The sequence below is a fragment of the Neospora caninum genome, chromosome V, assembly GCF_000208865.1.
Source record: "Neospora caninum Liverpool complete genome, chromosome V".
Taxonomy (NCBI): domain Eukaryota; phylum Apicomplexa; class Conoidasida; order Eucoccidiorida; family Sarcocystidae; genus Neospora; species Neospora caninum.
This window is the reverse complement of record NC_018391.1, coordinates 7,207-25,539: the sequence shown is the minus strand read 5'-3', so window position 1 is coordinate 25,539 and position 18,333 is coordinate 7,207. Positions and strand designations below refer to the sequence as shown.

The 18,333-nt window shown below is 58.0% G+C and overlaps 3 protein-coding genes across 3 annotated transcripts; 1 reads left to right on the top strand and 2 right to left on the bottom strand.

Moving 5' to 3' along the window:
• Nucleotides 1–120: 120 nt before the first annotated feature.
• NCLIV_012240 (conserved hypothetical protein) lies at nucleotides 121–9,418 on the top strand (the record flags this gene model as incomplete). Its single annotated transcript, XM_003881410.1, has 5 exons — nucleotides 121–271; nucleotides 746–1,136; nucleotides 1,589–4,916; nucleotides 5,274–6,072; nucleotides 6,456–9,418. The coding sequence occupies 5 exons, from the start codon at nucleotides 121–123 to the stop codon at nucleotides 9,416–9,418; spliced, it is 7,632 nt and encodes a 2,543-aa protein (XP_003881459.1).
• A 1,593-nt stretch (nucleotides 9,419–11,011) lies between these two features.
• Nucleotides 11,012–13,792, bottom strand: NCLIV_012230 (Ribose-phosphate pyrophosphokinase,related; the record flags this gene model as incomplete). Its single annotated transcript, XM_003881409.1, has 4 exons — nucleotides 11,012–11,137; nucleotides 11,361–11,676; nucleotides 11,987–12,189; nucleotides 12,770–13,792. 4 exons carry the CDS (start codon nucleotides 13,790–13,792, stop codon nucleotides 11,012–11,014), a joined length of 1,668 nt encoding a protein of 555 aa, XP_003881458.1.
• Nucleotides 13,793–15,872: 2,080 nt separating this feature from the next.
• On the bottom strand, nucleotides 15,873–17,975 carry NCLIV_012220 (conserved hypothetical protein; the record flags this gene model as incomplete). Its single annotated transcript, XM_003881408.1, has 4 exons — nucleotides 15,873–15,916; nucleotides 16,242–16,581; nucleotides 17,103–17,235; nucleotides 17,713–17,975. 4 exons carry the CDS (start codon nucleotides 17,973–17,975, stop codon nucleotides 15,873–15,875), a joined length of 780 nt encoding a protein of 259 aa, XP_003881457.1.
• Nucleotides 17,976–18,333: the final 358 nt, after the last annotated feature.

Genomic DNA, 18,333 nt, shown 5'->3' with positions numbered 1-18,333 from the left:
GAGAGTTTGTCTGCAGACTAGACATGAGGAAGCTGCAGCAACTGTTTGTGACTCTCGTCGTAGTCTGACTGTCTGCCGTTCCTGGTGGCAGCCTACGGTGTCTAGGGAGTCTCCGATGCAATGACCCCACCCGCCGTGATGGGACAGAAGAAATCGCCATCGTCGAGCGTCGAGAAGCCTTTCGAAGGCGATTGTGAGGGATCCATCCCCTCTGCTGGAGCCCATGGAAGCTTCGTGACAGTATGGCGTCAGGCAGTCGAGCGTGGAGGAGGTAAGGAAGCCAAAGCTTTGTGCCTGGCGCACGCTCGGACTCGTGCTGGTGGAGGATCCCGGTGGTCACGCTTGCTTTGCATCAGTCAGACACCTCGGGAAACGAGATAATCTCAAAGTGCCAGCAGCCGTGAGATATCGAGAGAGTCGACTCCTACGTAACAGCGCCATTCGACTCTCCAGAATGAAACCAATCCGTGTGTCTGCCGGGGGTCTGAGAGTGGTTCCGCAGCACACAAGTGTGTGCCAATGACCGCAAGCGCAAAACAGGAAAATGCGTGCTGGACGTTTCATCCACGCTCGTCCGGAATGCTGGACATCCGGCTCACCGCAGGCGCGTGCCGGTGCTTCTGAGCTTCACTGGAACTACGTGGTATTGGTTTCGGTCATCTTCCCCTCGGCGCAAAGCCCTGTGTTTTTGCTCCAATTTTGCGCCTTCGTGGTTCTTTCTCTTCTACCCTTCTGCGGTCTTCAGCCCTTCGCCCATCCTCAGGCTGTCTCCGACCGTCTCCCGATGGTCGGTACCTGGCGTGCTCGACGGGCGGAACGAGCCTCTGCATTCTGGACGCAGTAGCCGTCACGGATCCGGCTCGGCGTTTGCCTTTCTCCGGCCACGGATCGGCGGTGGTTTCAGTTCTCCGTCCGCTCCATCACCCGCCTCCACCGTCTAACCCCCCCAATGTCGCGTGCTCCACTTCTCCCTCGTCTTCTTGTTGCCACGGCAAGGCTCGGGCAGCAGCCCCCGAAACGGACGCCTCTTCTTCTGCAGGCGTTGTATCGACGTCCCGTTCGCGAGGGCACCGAGGCGCGACGGCTGAGGTTTTTCGTATGCTAAGAGGAGCCTCTGAAGATCCAGGGAACCGCAGGTAAGGAGAGCAACTCGTGTAGAGGCGCGGCAACGGGGGCGGCAGGTCCTTGCTCCCAATCCAGGGTCGAGTGGAAGGCACAGCCTGGCTTTTGGCCCTTTATTCACGTTGCTGCGGCACAGAAAGTGGTTGCTCGTTGCGGCTGGCCGGCTAGGAACATCTTGCTCGGCAGACACTCTGAGCCGGCTGCTAACTTCCCGGCTAAACATCCCTTTTCTTTGAAGCACACTTCCCTTCTCGCCGGTCCAACTGGGAGTATATACTCCCCAGAAAAAGCTTATAAATAGTCCTGTCTCAGTTGCTCGGCGGCACTGTCGGCCGTGGCCTCTGAATCTGCTTTCGACTCCGTCCTAGCTGTTGTGCGCCTGTGTCTGGGGGCGTGGTCCCGTCTTGCCAGCGCTCTGTCAGACTTGGGACTACCCGTCGAATCCTGTGTCGCCTATGGGCTGCAGGTTTCGATCTTACTGCTGGAGTCCACCTCTTCTTTCGCGCTACAATCCGCGTCCTGAGCAGCCGCATCTGGACCTGAGCGCGTGCCTCCTCTGTACTGCCACTCGCGACGGAAGCATCGCGCTGTGGGGCGTGCCCGAAGGGCGGAGCCCCATCCCACGCTCTCTCGCTTTGCTTTCTGACCTCTCTGAAATTTGGAACGCATCACTGCGTCGCGCGGCCGAGCCGACGCGCGCGGCGCAGAGCGGGGGAGGGCGAGGACAGCCTGAACCGTCTGCGGAGGGATCAATACTGAACGTGAAAAATGCAAGCCGCTCGCAGCCACTCTGCTACTGGTGGACTGTTTGCGCGGAGGCGGAAGCCAGCACTGGGGATGCAGGCGAGGAGAATCCCGTGGGATGTGGCGCAGTCGACCTTTGCGGCGAAGCCGCTGCGGCAGGTGGGCACGCCACCGCCGATGAGCGTGTGCGCAGACATGAACCGGGGCGCGTGCCTTCTCGCGCTGACGGTGGAGCACGCGGTGAACCTGCCTGTGGCGCAACGCCGCAGCACGAAGGCGGTTCTGCTCCCTCTCCCCGCATGCCCGTCTTCGGAGAAGGGGGAGTTTTCGTCTTGGGTGCCTGTGCCAACCTTGTTCGCATTCTCGCTTGGAAAGAGCCGCTTGTCGCATTTTCCTCCAGCGCGGCTTTGCCTGTGCTTCTCCGGCTCGGCCGGAAGAGTCGATGTGCTAGACTGAGCTTGGCAGACAGTTCCCTCGAGCAGAAGCGCTCGGAGTCTGCGCGGTCGGAATCCGCGCCGCATGCAGAGGCTTCCGGGTCTCAGGCAGACGACGCGGTGCGAGCGAGGTGCTGCAGAGCATCTGAGCGGGAAAACGGGAGTCCTCACCGCTCGGCTCGATCCGAACCGGAGCGATCCGGCTCGAGCGCTTTTGCCGGCGACGCTGGCGTTGAGCGAGACGCGGCAGGAAGCTCACAGCCAAAAGGCGACTTGCAGGTGGAAGCGGAAACTGTTCGTGGCTGTATCTGCGCCGTGGCGGGGCCGCATGCGATTTCCGTTTTCTGGCTGTCCAACCGACGAACCGCGCTTGAGTTCTGCGCGGATCGCGAGGCAGACCTGCAGAGGCGAGCAAATGAAGACAGCCTCGACAGCGCGCACCCTACACGAGGGGTGTGGAATCGGCCAGAAGGCCCACAAGAGGGTATGGAGAGGCAGCAGGCGACCGCGGACGCAGTGGGCTGTGTTCAAAGGACACTTCGCAGAGACGGTGGTTGTTCATTGGCGCAGACAGGGCACGAAGCACGCGCAAGTGCGGCAATGAGCGAAGACTGTCCGACGCCAGCGGCGAACATGAAGGCGGGAAAGAGACGAAAAGTGTCCCAGAGAGGCAGCGGCGGGCGTACCTCGGGAACGGGAGGCCCCTGGCGTGCTGCCGCGGAGCAAACAGATGAAGAGGGCGAGGACGGACAAGAAGGGCAGGAGGGCGGCGGCACGAGCCCAGCAGTTGGCGTACAAGGAGGCAAGGAGAGAGCGGGTGTCGCTTCGCTCACGGAAGGCGGAGGGTCGCGTCGAGACCCCAGGGAGAAAAAAGACCGGCGAGGGAAGAGGGGCGCTTCCCTAGAACCAGTCGATGAGAGAGAGAAAGCAGACGCAGAGAACGCAGACCAGATACGCAGAGCCTCGAGCAAAGCGACTGCATCTGCTCCGCCTGATGCGAAGGCCAAACGGCCCGTCAGGGCTTGCCGCAGTCGCGCGACGTTTCGAGTTGTAGACAGCGACGACGCCTCCAGCGACAGTGGGAACTCCGATGAGGCCCGCGAGGACGCCCTCGGTGGACCGAGGAGTGCCGCTAGACGTAAAGGGAGCGAAGGTGTGAAGAGGCCGACGCGGAAGGGACGAAGCAAGGCAGAGGAGAGGAGTCAGGTGCGCGGACCTGCAAGAAAACGAAAGCGGAAAATGAGCAGCGACGACGATCTGTATCACGCAGAGAGTTCTCCGGAGTCGAGTAGTGACGAAGACGACTTGGAAGAAGAATCTCTTGACGACGGCAGCGACGTCGGACAGGAGGATTCGGACGAAGAAGACCGAGGCCGATCCGCGAGGAAAAACGGCCGTGAGAGTGTAAAGGGACGGAAGACATCCGCGCACAAGGAATCGAAGGCTGCAGCCCGAACGAAGGGCTTCGCGGAGTCGCACCACCCGACCCAGCGCAATTTGGCAGGATCGGAATCCCCACAGCCGCGCACGTGGCGGCAGCTCGCCAGCGCCGCGCAGCACGCCGAGGCACAGCGCCTGCTTTCTGCTGCGGTGACCAGTGCGCCTCAACAGGAGGGAACGAGAAGAGGACGGAACGAGGAGACGGACGCTCGTGAGCCGTTCGCCCTGCTGGTCCAAGTGCTGCTCATGCCGGGGAGTTCCAAGAATTCCAAAGACTCGCCACTCTCGTGGGAGCCGAACTGGAGACAGGCAATTAGTGACATTGCACTCACGCCCTTGACCGCGGAGTCGACATCGCTGCTTCACCGAAACCGCTCCACCCCGGAGGAAGAAACTGTGGAGAGCGTCGAGACCGTCTTCCATTTTCAGGTTCTCGCCACAACGTGTAATGGGTCTCTCCTAGCTTTTCCGTGTGGGCTGGTTGTGCGTTCGAGAGAGTCGCGTCTGGCGGGCTCCGTGCCTCGGGACGATGCAGTCATACAGATCGTTCGCTGCACTGCTGCGCCTCCTCAGCTGTTGCTTTCGAGTCTCGGCGTGCCTGCCGTCCATCTGCACGTTCAGCCCTTCCTACCGTTTTTCGGTCGCGGAACTTCACGGTTCGCGGGTTCGCAACTCGCCAGGGCGTCGCACCCGACGCCTTCCCGCGGGGCCGCGTTTGGAAAGGCGGCGGATAATGAACAGGGCAGGCGCATGCCCCGTCGAGCCGTGGTTGGGGACGGGACGCATGCCAGAGAAGTCACCCTCGGGGCGGCGCCGTGGCTGTGGGCGGTGTGCGCATGCGGCGAACTTGTGAGGGCTGTCGTTTTTGACGGCCACAGGTGGATGGGGGCTCCGCAGAACGGATGGCCAAAGAGGTCGACACACCTGAGAGCTGGACGCTTTGAGGATCAGACAAACGCTGGGAAACCGTGTCTGGATGCGCACTCTCCCTCTGGCCGACCGGACGGATTTTCCATCCCACCAGCCCGGGAAGCAAATGGAACGTTTCTACCAGTGCAGAGAGCGGGGGAGGTGTCTAGGCGTGGACTCCCAGCCAAGCCCAGCGACCGCGGAGGCGTCCCTGTCGTCACTTCTTTCGTGTCTCTTGTGCCTCTCAACCACGTCCCTGCCAATGTGGTGAGATTCTCGCGGCTCGTCGCTGTCAGCCGCTGTAGCAAGCTTTCCTTTCCTGGTCCCATCCCTTTTCTAATGTATCATGTGCGCATGCGCTCATGAGGGGGTTGGAGCGTAGTAGAGGTCGCCCCCGTATAGGCAGGGACTCGGAGCTGAAGAGCTATTTCCCTATCAGAGCCGTTCAACACCGGCATTTGCAATGAACCGGGCTCGCGTCCGTAGCTTGTGGCCGCCTTCGAAAGCCTCGATCCACACTTTGTCCAGCCTATTATGTCGTTCGCCGGTCTTCTGTGGAACAGGCACTGGTCGCTGCGAAACCCCGGTGTCTGTCCTTCCTGCTTCAATGTGTGTTGTCTGCAGTGGGACGCGGTCTCGCCGTTTCTGCCGGCGCTGCAGTGTAGGACTGCGCCGAATTTCTCACCCGTCGAAAGAAACGCGTGGCTTCCACAGGCCTCTCTGTTAGCAGTTGATTCTTCCGGTGTCACCGTCACTTTTGTTCTAGGATCGCTTTCCCGTGGCCCGCACACTTCGCCTCCAGGTTCTCACCGAGGCCACGCACCCGCTGTGGACTTGTGCTGGACGCTCGTTCGACTCACACAGTCTACAGGCTCTGTCGCCGAAACAGCTGGTGAGGGCTCTCTGTTGCACCCGCTGGCCTGTGGAGCGCGGCGTCCCCGACACAAGTTAGCCGAGACGCACACGCTTGGTGATGAAGATCGATGTGGATCTCGACCTTGTGGGCTTGAGTCGAGGGTGGGGGCGGCTGGGTCAGCCGAACAGACTCCGAGCATCGCAGCCGTGTATGCAGCAGCAGCCCGGGAAGCAGGGTTCCGTGTTGATGCTGACTCCCCACCGGGCACTAGCGACGAGGAGACCCACGTGAGGCGCGAGTTACGCGGCTCCAGAAACGAAAGGGGAAGCCTACGAGAAGAGGCTGGCGCGCGCGAGAGGAACGGTGGCCCGTATGGTGGAGGGGAACCGACCGTTTTCGACGACGGGAAGAATCTAGGTGTTCTCTTGAGCGAGATGCGCGGCCGGTCTGCCCACCAACTCCAAGTGATGCAGCAGCTCGGCAAGCTCAGACCGCGCAGCATGCAGGGACAAGATCAGCGACTGCACAGGAGTGGAGGCGCGTCCTGTGGACGAAGCACTGTACTGGGTAGGAGATGACATCCGATTCTGCTTTACACAGAGTCTAACGTGGAAAGTGGGACTTGTGCTCTTCAGTCTCCGCCGCTGATGTCTCGATTCTTGGCCCGCTAGATTTGTTTCGCTGTGTGTTGCTGTGGTAGTCGGACGGACACGGGAAGGAGCGCTGCTCTCACACTTACACTCAGGTGGCGCCTAGCCCGGTACGGACTCTGCACTTCTTCGGTGCGCCAAGGAGACGGCGGATCCTCTGTGTGCGTCTTTCGGAGGATTGCTTCAGCTCTCCGCCCGATGGCGGGCGCCGTATTGTCAACCGGGATGAATGCTTGACGGCTGCGCTGATGAGACCTCTAAAGTCGAGCTCTCTGTTTCTGTCGCGTCGTGTGTGTTCAGGACTCACCGTCTCCTCGTCAGGGGCCGTGCTGTTCTCTCTCACGCTACACCAGCAGGTGTACGTACACGTCGCAGTTGCACCCATGGCTGTTTCAGCCACCGAGCTCCTTTTGACGGCGTGGCAGCGGCATTGCCAGCAAGCGCGCGCGGCTCTATTTGCGTTGCTGTTGCAGTTCCCGCTGAAGAGTTCGGTCCTTCCAGAGATTGCAGTGAAGACTGTCCCTGGCCCCTGCGAGGCTCGCCACACGGTCCCGGGCAGCGAGCAGAGAAACGCGCCGCCTTCTCCAGAAGCATGCAGTGATGGTGGCAACGGGGACGGCGCCCCTTGTTGTTTTGGGGGGACCCAGGTGGCTTTCGACGGAGCCGATACGCAGAGTTCCTTCCCCTCTGGGTCGCGTGGGGCAGCTCTCCCTCCGTCCCTTCCGCGGGCTTCGCTAGAGTTTGTCGATTCCGTTTCTCTCTGGGAACTCGCGTTTTTCCTTCACGGTCCGACGCAGCCTGCATGGTCCGCGATGTCGTCCTTGGCGTCCGACCCGCGGCCAGCGGCAGCTCCGAAACGCCGACAAGGACAGCAGAGCTCTGGAGTGGCCTCACGTTTGACGTGGGAGGACGCCGAGCTCGAAGAAGAGTTGTCGACTGACTTGCTTCATGACCGTGAAAGCGTCGACGGGTTCAGCGGGGACGAGGAATCGCTTGGGCGGTGTGTGTATCGCAGTTCGAACGGCCTCGCTTCAGAGGGTGGCGAATGGGCGTTCGGGAACTGGGCCACGGAGTGGACCGGCAAACTTGGAGCAGAGGCAACTGGGCGGGCAGATATCTCTCCGCGATTCAGCCATCAGTGCGATGGACCAGGAGGGGGGTGGGACGGCCGCGACCTAATGCAGCGCTGGTTGTGTCAACGCACCACGGGGCTTCGCATGCTGGAGGACGGTTCGGTGTCTTGGGGTGCCAGCGTGAAACCCGAGGACGTTCCATCTGTAGCTGCAGATCTCCTGAGAACGGCATTTTTACAGGCCCTCTCTCAGTGCAGCTCGGATGGCCTTGCTTCCGCCGCATGCTTGGATGAGGCCACCGGGTCTGTGGACGACCTCGTGGAGCGGCAGCCAAACTCAGCACAGCGGGAGACTGCCGCGGCCGCGGTGCATGGCGTGGATGACTGTTCATTCGCCCGGTGCGACGACGCCTGCGCGGTACGCTCCAGCCTGTCTCAGGAGGCATCAGAGGAAAATTCAAAGTGTTCCCTCCCACCTCCCGAGGTTGACATGAGAGGACGAGTGCTCCTGGGTGCGCTGCTTTTAGCAGCCGACTCCATGGCGGACACCTTCAGTTTCCAGCGTCGCCTCCTCACAATTGTTCAGAGAGCTGGTCTTGCCGCTCTGGCGGCGCCAAGCTCGACAGGCGCCGAGCGGCTCGCACCTCTGACTTGTTTGCTTCGCCATCTGCGACAAGGCGTCGACGGGCTAAAGCTGCACAGCTCCGGTTCCTTCACTGTGGCTTCCGCGCATGACACCAGCGCCGCGTCCCAAGCAGGAAGGGGCGAGGAGTCTGCGTCCAGAGGGCGGGATCGCGAGACGCCTCCGCGCCCTGATTCAGGCGCAGCCACCACGGCGGTGGGTGAGTTGGGATGTGAAGCCCAAGAGAGTTATTCGGAAAAACACCAGCAGTGTGTCCACAACTGCCAGGTGCGGAGGTGGGCGGGCCTGCTGTGGCACTGGGAAAGAGTCATGGACCTCGCTTCTGCCTGGCTTTCGACGGTAGCCGCCACAGGCGGTGGACAGTCCGGCAGAGCCACGCTCCGGTGCGAAGCAAATGCGCCCACAGGAGACCCCTTCGATGCGTCAACTGGGTCTGCTCATCACGTCGCTGAGTCGCACATGCGGGCAGTTGACCGGGTGTTCCTGCTGCAGCGTCTGGCCGCAGTTAGCAGTTTGTGCCAGCCTCCACCTGTTTGCCATCCGTTTTCCTCTCGCGGCGCTGAACACGTCGCTCGCATGCATCGTGGCCGATACACACCTTCCATTTCCCCAACGCTCGTCGAATCACCGCAGGCCGGGTCTCCGTCGAGGGACCTGGGCATGGCAAAGACCATAGTCCCGTCTCATGCCAGTTCGTCGTCAACGGCGAAGACAGCGGCGCGTCGTGCAGCAGCCGGAGAGACGGTGGGAATGGTAGAGCGCCGGAAAGCGGCGTTCGACTTACCTAGAAAACTGCGGGGTGCGCTCGTCGATGTTTTGAACCATTTTTGGAAGTGTTCGAGCTCGAAGAAGGAAACCTGTTCACGGGATAGTCACGAAGGCAATCCACTTTCGGGAAGCCAGCAACTCTCGTCCAAGTGTCTGCGCGGCCAACGCGGCGCCTACTCTGGAGCTTTCAGGATCACTCTGCAATTCCCGGATTTGTTCCAAGTGCCACGTTTAGAGGACAATGCGTCTGGCGGAGGGCCTTCAGCTCCAGACTGGCCGAGGAGAGAAAAACCATCCGTTGTTGGAGAGCGAGAGAAAACGTTTGCACATGGTTTGCCAGGCATTTCCCCCGGAGTGGACGGGTTGCAGACATCCGGCGAAATCGATTCAGAGGTCAACATTGAGAACGTCGAAGAAGGAACCGCTTCCGTGAAGGCGCTATACTTGTGTCTCATTTGTGGAACACAGGCCGAGCTGGTCCTTTTCAGACGTACTGAGGATAACGCCAGGCGGCATGAACCCGACCTGCTGAGTCCTGGGCCGCCGGGGCAAAACGCGAACCGCCGCGAAGGTTGGGTCGGGGCAGACGGCTGTCTCGCAACATCTTGCGGGACGCCTCCCGCAAGAGATGCAGCGGACGCCGGTAGGCAAGGAAAGCTGCGTGGTGTGCAAGAGGCAAGTCGCCAGGCTATCTGGCTGCAGATAGGTTCGGCTTTAAGTGGTGGCGGTGCCGCGTTCAGTTGCCCCCTGTGTCGAGGCGACCTGTGTCGGGCTGACTAATTCTACAGAGAGGCCGCGAATGCGTACGACTGTGTGCAGAAGTTCGCAGATGATTCCACGGGCAATGTGTTTTCTCGTTGCCAGAAGCCAGTGTGTCCCTGCAGCCTTCTGTGAGGCTCGCTTGAGAAGGCATCCGCTGTTGTTTTTAGACTTGTCCGATTTTGATACTTTCTTCGTGGAGGGAGCCGGCCGTTGCCGTTGTTCATCGTGAACGGCTGTCGGCAGTGCCTCGGCTTTATACTCGACGCACGTACGAACAGCGCTTCACGCAGCGGACACCGCCTACGATCGATCTCTGATGGCCATAGGAGGCGAAGGGCCACGCTTCAAATTCGTGGGGCTGAACGGCTACCGACGGGTTACGATAGGTTGTGAAATGGTGTGCGGAGTCGCCAACTGAATCGCACGCACAAGTCGCTTTTTCTGCGATGACACCCGAATTTGGGTCTTCTGCGATGGCGACAACTCGAGGCGCGCCGGAGCCAAGCCACTGGGGCATGTGGTTGCCTCCACACACAGTACATCCTTGATGACCCTTGCGGTCATCACATTTGTTGGAGAGTGGCAAGCTCGGCCAGGTACTAGCACAGTTCGTGGGGCACGGTGCCCGGAGTGCGTCCTTGCGAGACGTGGCAGAAACAGTAAGGCGACAGCGTGCCGATTGATTTCGAGCAACGGCGAAAAGCGGGAAACTGACACACTGTACTGGAATGCTTCCCAAGGCTTGCCCGGCCGCTGAGTGCGTCAGGAAGAAGCCCGTTTGCGGGGTGGCGGTTTGCCGCCGGATGGGGGAATCACGCAGCATCTTCATTCTGTGTGACGAGAATTGACGCGTGCGTTTGTCACATCGAATTCGCCAGCCTCCACGATGTGTGCTGAAAATTGATGGGAGAATACACAGTGAACCCTGAGAATTCGCGAGCACGTTGTCCAGCGGTATCGCAGTGGGGCATGGGCCAGCTCGCCGGCGTAGGTCGTTACCGGTCGTCACAACTGGCCAGAGCATCAATACGGAACACATTCCACACTGCTGAGTCTAGGGGGCCGAGCTCCAGTTAAGTCAGCCTTTATTTCTCCGCCCCGTCCGCCTTAGTACTTTCTTACAGTTTCGAACGCAAACCACTCGTCTGCATCCCGCTTTCCAAGCGACGGAGCGACGAGTGGTTGGCAAGAGGCACCCTTTATCGGCACATGCTGACATACCACGTGATGGAACAATTTGTGTGCATCGGCCCCGGCCCTTCAGCCTGTGTGCTCGGTAAACACAAAATCATGAACAGAGTGCCGAATCGAGAAAAAGTTCATGCAGCGGCACGCGCGCATCCATGTGTGCTGCACGTTTACAGTGCAAGTGGCCGCAGCTCCCACCGCATGGACACACACAAATGGAAACAGACAGCAAGCGGGTGGTGCACGACAGCGTCAAGATGGTGAACTGAGAAAAATATAAACACGTCGCTACCGGTGTGCACTGGCGGCACCGCCAACCGAAAAATGGTGTCACAAGGCGGGAGACACGCACGTCGCCATCTCCCTCGTGTTGATTCCACCATGTGTCAGCGGTGGCAAACTTCGCACACACTTATTCGCATTCTAGTACTTGACGTTGAAGAGGTCATTAAGACTCTCTTTCTGGTGAATGCGGCGAATCGCATCTGCCAAAAGGACACTGATGGAGAGCGAAGTGATGCGCGGGCATTTCGCCACCTCGGCGCGAGCCTACAGGAAAGAACATGCCGCGCAAAGGGGATGTCACCGAGAATTCCACCTTGCTGCCGCTAACAGCATCAGCAGCAAGCACTCCCAAGAACTGTACCGCCTCGTGCGTGTCTCCAGTGGTGAAACCAAGGAGTTCACAGCGTAGCAATTAGTACGGAGGAAAGAAAAGGACAATGTAATTTGGAGCCGAAGAAAGCTCCTGCGGATCGCGCCCCAGACTTACCTTGATGCTATCAGTCACGACGACTTCCTCCAGAGGGCTGGCCTCGATTCTCTCAATGGCCGGGCCACTGAAGAGACCGTGTGTAGCGAAGGCGAACACTCGCCGAGCGCCTTTCTTCCTCAGCTCGCGCGCAGCTTCACAGAGTGTCCCAGCGGTGTCAATCATGTCGTCGACGATGATGACATCGGAGCCGGCGACGGATCCAACAAGGTCCATCCGTTCAATCTCGTTTGCCCGAAGGCGCTGCTTGATCAGCATGGCAATACCGCAGTCGGTATACCCGCGAGCAATGAGGCCTTCCTGAAATTTCCGGGCTCTCCGGGGGCACCGCGTTGAAACATGCGCAACACACGCAAAACAACATTGCATCGGGGCTAGCTCTTCATGCCTCGTACGTCCAACAACGCCCACTATGCCCCAAGTCTCCTTCCCAACGTTCACGCACGCACGTGCGCACGTGCGCACGCGAGAGAAGGACGCGGTCTTTCTGGCCATGGTGCGCGCGTGCCCCGCTGTCGGCTTCCCCCTTCTCGGCAATTCCCTCGCCGCCGCGGCGCTCACCTCCCCTCGTCTCTGCACGGTCTTTTGCCTTCTCCCCAGAGGCAGGTGTTCATAGGCGTCCCTACCTGTAGACACCGCCTGCATCAGGAGACACGACCACAGGTTTGTGGAGGTCTTTGTGGTGGAAATACTCCAAGCCAATGATCTGCGCCTCGAGATTGTCTACTGGCACCCGCGGGCCGAAGAAACCCTGGATCTGGCCGCAGTGCAGATCGACCGCAACAACGCGATCCACGCCCATCGCCTCAATCATCCGGGCCACGTCTGCCTGAGACACAAGAGAGGCACGTTCACGGCGTCATGTTTCGCCAGTTTCCCTCTGATATGAGGCATCCATGTGTGGATGCTGCATTATGTGCCCGACGTGGTTCAATAAAGCAACGTCCCAGCTGCACGGGCGTACCACTCCGAGCAAAGGAGTGGCACGGATCAACAACCGCAGACGGGAGCAACCCGTCGAACATGACCGAAAACCTAGAGCAGCTGGTCTCGCCAGCGCCGACTCTCGTGAGGACGGAAACGGCAGCGAGGGACTTGGATCTTCCGTCGAAAAAAGTTGTGGTGCGTCCCGTCAAAACCGATCGCGGGGGAATTACAAAATATCTACGGTGTGCCACATGGCAAAAGTGAAGTTTGGAAGCACGTACCCACATACCCTGAACTAACCACCCGCGAAATCATCCGCACCAACGAATCGTTCCGCAAGCAAAAACCGCACTCGGGACGCGCGGGTGTGAAACTCCGACACGATCCTTCGCGGTGTCGTGCGTTCTTTTTCCGCAGTCGCTTGCATGCCTATGCGGCGAACGAAGTCCTGAGAGTCCTCCCTCATGTCTTCAGTTACCTACCGCAGAAATGGGTACGCGGCTAGACAACTTCCTGTCTTGCCTAGCGTAACCATAATAAGGAATGACCGCAGTAATCTTTTTCGCACTCGCTCGCCGGCAAGTAGATATCATCAGAAGCAGCTCCACGAGATGCTCGTTCACGGGCGTGCTGGTAGGTTGAATGATGTACACATCCTTGCCTCTCAGAGAGTCCGCAAACTGAATGTTAACCTCTCCATCTGCGAAGCGTTTGACGACGGCCTTCCCTAGTTTCGTTGATAGCCGATCTGCGACGGCACGGGCAAGAGGCTCGTTACTGTTTCCGCAGAACAACAATGCGTCTCCTAGCTTGCGGTCAAAAGGGCGGTTTTCCTCAGAACGCCACAAAGGACTGTCATGGTGCGAGGACTCCTCATGGTCATCAGCTGGTCGTGAGCCTTGCTGCATTTGTTCTTTCTCGTCTTTCGGCAGGGGCGCGGCAGTTTGGCACAGAGCTAACTGGTTAAACCCCCTAGAGAAAAGCAAAAACTGTGACCCAGAGGAGAACGACAAACCGGAAGAAAGCGGGAGGGAAGAAGAGGGGGTGTTCGTTGACGCTGGCGAGTGAACTTTTTCCGTTTTCTCCAATGAGGGAGTTGCGCGGCGTCGCTCGCCGTCAACAGGCACACCATATAGCAGAACAGATCCAAGGCCTGCCGCCGCAAAGGAAAAGTACCTTTTGTCGTTTCCCTCTTGCCTTGAGCCATACGAGTTGTGTGCTCGTGAGTTGCTGCCGGTGCGTTTATCATCTGCGCCGCGCCTTCCAGAACTGGCCGCTGAAATTTGACATAGAGCAGGGACCGAGACGTAGTGGGCCTTTGCTGCCACGGGTACCCTGGAAGGACGACGAAAATGTCGAGATGCGCGAGAGGCCACTGAATGATACTTTCTCGCCGACAAGTTGGAGGCGGTAACGCTACGGAACAGAGCGTCTGCCCGCGCTCTCAGGCCAGCGAGCGCAAGCTCACCAGGAAGTGAACGCAGGCTCCTAGTACCGACCCCCATTGCGCATACACCCAGCAGAACCATGATTTAATACGAATAGAATCACGAAATGATTCTACAGAACTTGATCCACCAAGAGCGATGCGGCGCAAGCAAGCGAACAGTCGTGGGGCACTGGCATGCGGCGCTAATGACCCCTCACGCGAGCGTGGCAGGGAAACCAGCACACAGAGGAAGCCAAAAAACGCGGCAACCCGAGAAATGAAACACGCCAACTTGCCGCAGTGAGTACTACGAGACAAGTGCTGATACGCCGTGAATGCGTTCAAAATTCACAACTCACATGAGGCGGTCAAATGTGAAACGCGCACGTCCCTCCCTTTTCTCCCGCTTCAAATCCCGCGGACGGCCACAGCCCCATGCGGCCCTCTCCACCCGTCTCCTGCAGCAAGTGTGAATCTTTGCGAGAGACGGTCCCGTCCCGCGCGCAGCAGACCTGGACCCTGCGACAAGGGCGTTTTCTCCAAAGTATATGTGAGCATCGCCAATTGGAGCACGCTCCTTCGTTGCTGGTAGCTTAGCAGTGTCACTTACAATTGTTTGGAACGAACAGCGAACGAATGCTTCTGGAGCGGCTCTAGGCAAATGTACAGGAAATAGTACAGCGTCCGGCCAGTCGATTCCAGCGTGTGCTTCGAGCCTCAAAGCAGTGTCGCTATACATCACCGGTGAAAAGCGAATTTAACCCTCGACCGACTCTGTTCAGTGGCGCAAGGTTATGTTCAACTGCATGAATGTATGTACAAAACCTGATTTGTACGTGCGGACAGTATCTGTCCACAGGTGACCTCGCAGCCACTCGACGGTTTCATCCGAGCCTCAGCGGGAGTCTATTCCCGTCGACTGCGCTGGTGTTATCCACTTTTCTGGCCGGTGTTTTGTAGACCCCGACGGAGCGGTAGACAGCCTGGCCCTACACTGAGAAGCACCCCGCTGTGGAAGCATCGGAGGGGCACGAATCGATCGCCAAAGGGGTGTCATGTTCCTCAGAGCAAGTAGATAGCTGTGCTGGCGAAGCTTTGCCACCGTCATCACTGACATTCGCTCTGCTTTTCCATATTGTATCGTTCTACAGAAACCCCTGACACGTGTCTACGCTTCCGAGAACCGTTGAGTATAGGAGAACCCGCCCACAGCACTTCCGGATTCGCCAGCAATTGGGGTGACGTGTCCTGCTGGGGGTGTGTATCTCTACCCCGCCGCTTTATTGAATGGGCCAAACTGCCCTCCCACGAAACATAGAAACCCTGCCCAGCGCGCTATGCTGCAGTTCAAGCGTATTGGGTTCGCCTGAGGTTGCACCCAGTCGGGGCGTTCGCAGGCTCTATTTTAACCGCAAGTGAAATCCGTGTTGCCGGGGAAGCTTCCATTCGCTCTGCAGCGATCAGAATATTAGCGTCTTTCACATCAAGCAACAACACTAGACATCTGATTCGACACACCTCTCCAATGTTCGCGTATAACCTGCGCATTACTTTTTTCGTTGCCACTTGGCTGCCACGACAACGGTCATACTGCGCCCTGATGGAGGCCCAAACCTCCTGAGATCCTATCACGCGGTGCATTTCATTGCTGTCCTCACAATTCATACTTCTGTGATTCGAGCCGAAGTAATCAGCCAGGCTTGGAAAGACTTCTCAAGTGGTCACTTCGCATGCGGATCTCTCTTGCATTAGTCTCAACTCTTCGGAGTAACTGTACCAGCACTTACCAACACCAAGACCGTCACCCTAAACGCTCCAACGGTGCCGGTGCACGCAGTCACGACTGGAATAGGTTTACGCGACAACGGGGCTTGGGCACGCGGAGACCTATATTGTCTGCCTGTGGTGAACTGGAATGTCGTCCCCCGTTCGCGTGATGGCAGGAGATTGCACGTGAATGCGGTAATACAGTTGCAGAAAGTAGGAGGGACCAGCACGGCCGAGAAATAAGAAAAAGCATATACGAAAGGTTACAAACCATAGAGCAGTCAGGTTCAAGCCTGCACGAAAGGGCTTCTGAGCTGAAGACATGTAATTGCTTTTGCTCTCTTTTCCCAAAAGAGGGGACCAAGAACCCCACCTCCTGCGGTCAGTGCTCAAAAAATGAGGTCAATATTGTTGTTAACTGTCTTCGACGAAACTGTGAAAAAAAAACAACGGAAAATCAGCGAAACAATGTAGCGGCCGCAACTGAACGGGCTAGAACAACTAAGTCGGGCGAGATATGAGACGTCGGGCTGCAGTTTCTCTCAAGTGTCTTTTTGCACGACCGCGCCGCCATTAGCGACAAGATTTTCAGTTACCTCCGGTTCCGCTGAGTAAGCAGGATATTTCCGCCTCTGCTGACAAGCTGTTCTCTGAACGGCTCATGAGATATACACTCCCCGGCATGCTCCATGCAGCAAGAATTGTGAACCAGCAAATAGTAGCTTCCACCAAGTGTCTGGGTCATCTCGAATACTTACCGTTGTGACTGCTTCGGTTTCCGGACGGCAGGGGCTCATCGAAAAGCAACATGTCCGCGACTCGGCCACTTCCAGGATCAGCAGACTGCACATGTCTTCCTGTCCCAGCTGCAAAACCTGACCCGGAGCTGTTATACGCCGACGCACTCGCAGGCAGAGTCTCGGGAGAAACAGGAGAGCTGCCACGGAAGATGCCACCTTCCGGTGCCCGCGGTTCTGCGGGGTCTACCTGGATCTGCCTAGAAGCTACTTTGTCTCTGTTACTGTCGATTGTCCGGGAGTCGTGCAAGGGACTGCCGATGCTTTGCAAGTCTCCGGAATGCCAGCTCAGTCTTGTGGCCTAAAAGAACAAGCAATGAAAAATAGGCTCTTTCATTAGATTTCCATTACGACCGGGGAAGAAGCAATCCGTCTGTGATAAACAAAGTGGTCCCATTCAACGTGGAAACACGGAACTCCTGCTCTGAAACATTACCGCTAAAACTGTTTTTTACAGCGGACCCACTTGAAAGTGTCACTGAGGTCGGCCCATAGCGATAGACAAGAAAACGACACTCGTGAAACGGCGCGGCTGCTATCCACGTGTGGGAATCCCCGCCCCGTACCATCTAACCGGAAATGTTCCATTTTTGTTCCTATCAGATCATCGCACTCTCCCCTGCAAACACGGGTACGATTACTTTTTGACATCTAGCAAACGCAGTGGTGCGAGGACACGGGAACCGTACGCGACGACGACGGCGCGCGCTCAAGACCCTCTTGCCGGTCACAGCTGCAGCCGGCGCCACTGCCCAGCTGGTGAGTGGCAGCGCAACCCTGCAGGACCATTCCTGCGGAACGTCTAGTCTTGGTATTTCTCACCTTGACGTAGATGCGGTGGTCGCACAATGGCAGCGGCTGATCGTCGTCCAGGACGTCCAGCCACACGAAGGGCTGCTGAGCTGAAGCCAAGTCTGCAGGTGGCCACGGATGCTCCTTAACCTTCACCCGGAACCTGTTAGCCGCGCCATGACACGCCACGCTCAAGATCATGGGTCATTTACTACCAAAACGCATCCCCCGTACCAGCAGAGCCGCATATCACTTTTTCTGCGGCGTATAACGGGTGTTTTGTACCCTCGGCTTGGCTCACATGCCCAGATTCAAAGTAAAAAACGATTCCACATCTGCAAGATAATTCCACGTGTTGATGGCGTTCAGGGACCGAATCAATGCACGAGTCGCAAACTGCCGCTTCCTACCACCTACGCAGTTGAACAGTGCAGTGTCCTCTCAGTGCATCACCAGTGCTACTTACGGCGACTATACATAGTCAACCTTTTCTTTCCGGCTTCCTCAGATGAAGAGCACGAAGCAACACCGTGCCCCCACGCCATGGGCGGGACCGCCGATCAAGGTCACCCGTGCACAAATAGCTCACGGCAACCACAGCAGCGTTCGAAGGAATGTTTATTCAGCCATTCAGCCTCACCGAAAATGATACGTGCCCGGAAGCGGGAAATGTCTCCGCACATCACTGAGAGTGATGTGAGTTGGTTTTTTCGGAATTCTGAAGGCGTTCGGGCACCGGAGATCGTCGCCATCAGTGGTGATGACATAGTAGATGAATGTGCATCCACTCTTTGACATACTGCCTAACGCCCCGCCACTGCTTCCCGCTTGTGGATTGGAGCTGTTTGGAGCACCACCAGACCCAGGTGGAGAAGTGCTGAATCCCCGTGGCTCTTCGTCCATGTCGAGAAAAGGCAGTATCTACGAGCAAGTCCACGAGGAACTGTCCTTCACCGCGGATGACCGCTGTGCTGCCAGGATCCTGAAAAGCAGTGGAAAAGACGAGGTCAGCGTTTTCACCGTAACACGCCCCGTCAAATGTTGCCCACAGTGTTAACGACCATTTTAGTGGAGACGATCCGCCCCAGCAGAGGTAGAACTCGCGAGGTACCTCTTCGTTTCCAGCCCCTTAGTGAAGCTCTCTCCGCACCTCGTAAATCATCTACGGGAAGGGAACTCGCATGATGTTCCCACAGAAACCTGTGATATTGCACTGCCACTAAAAGTTATGGGGGCACATAGGGAAGAGGCCGAACCGATG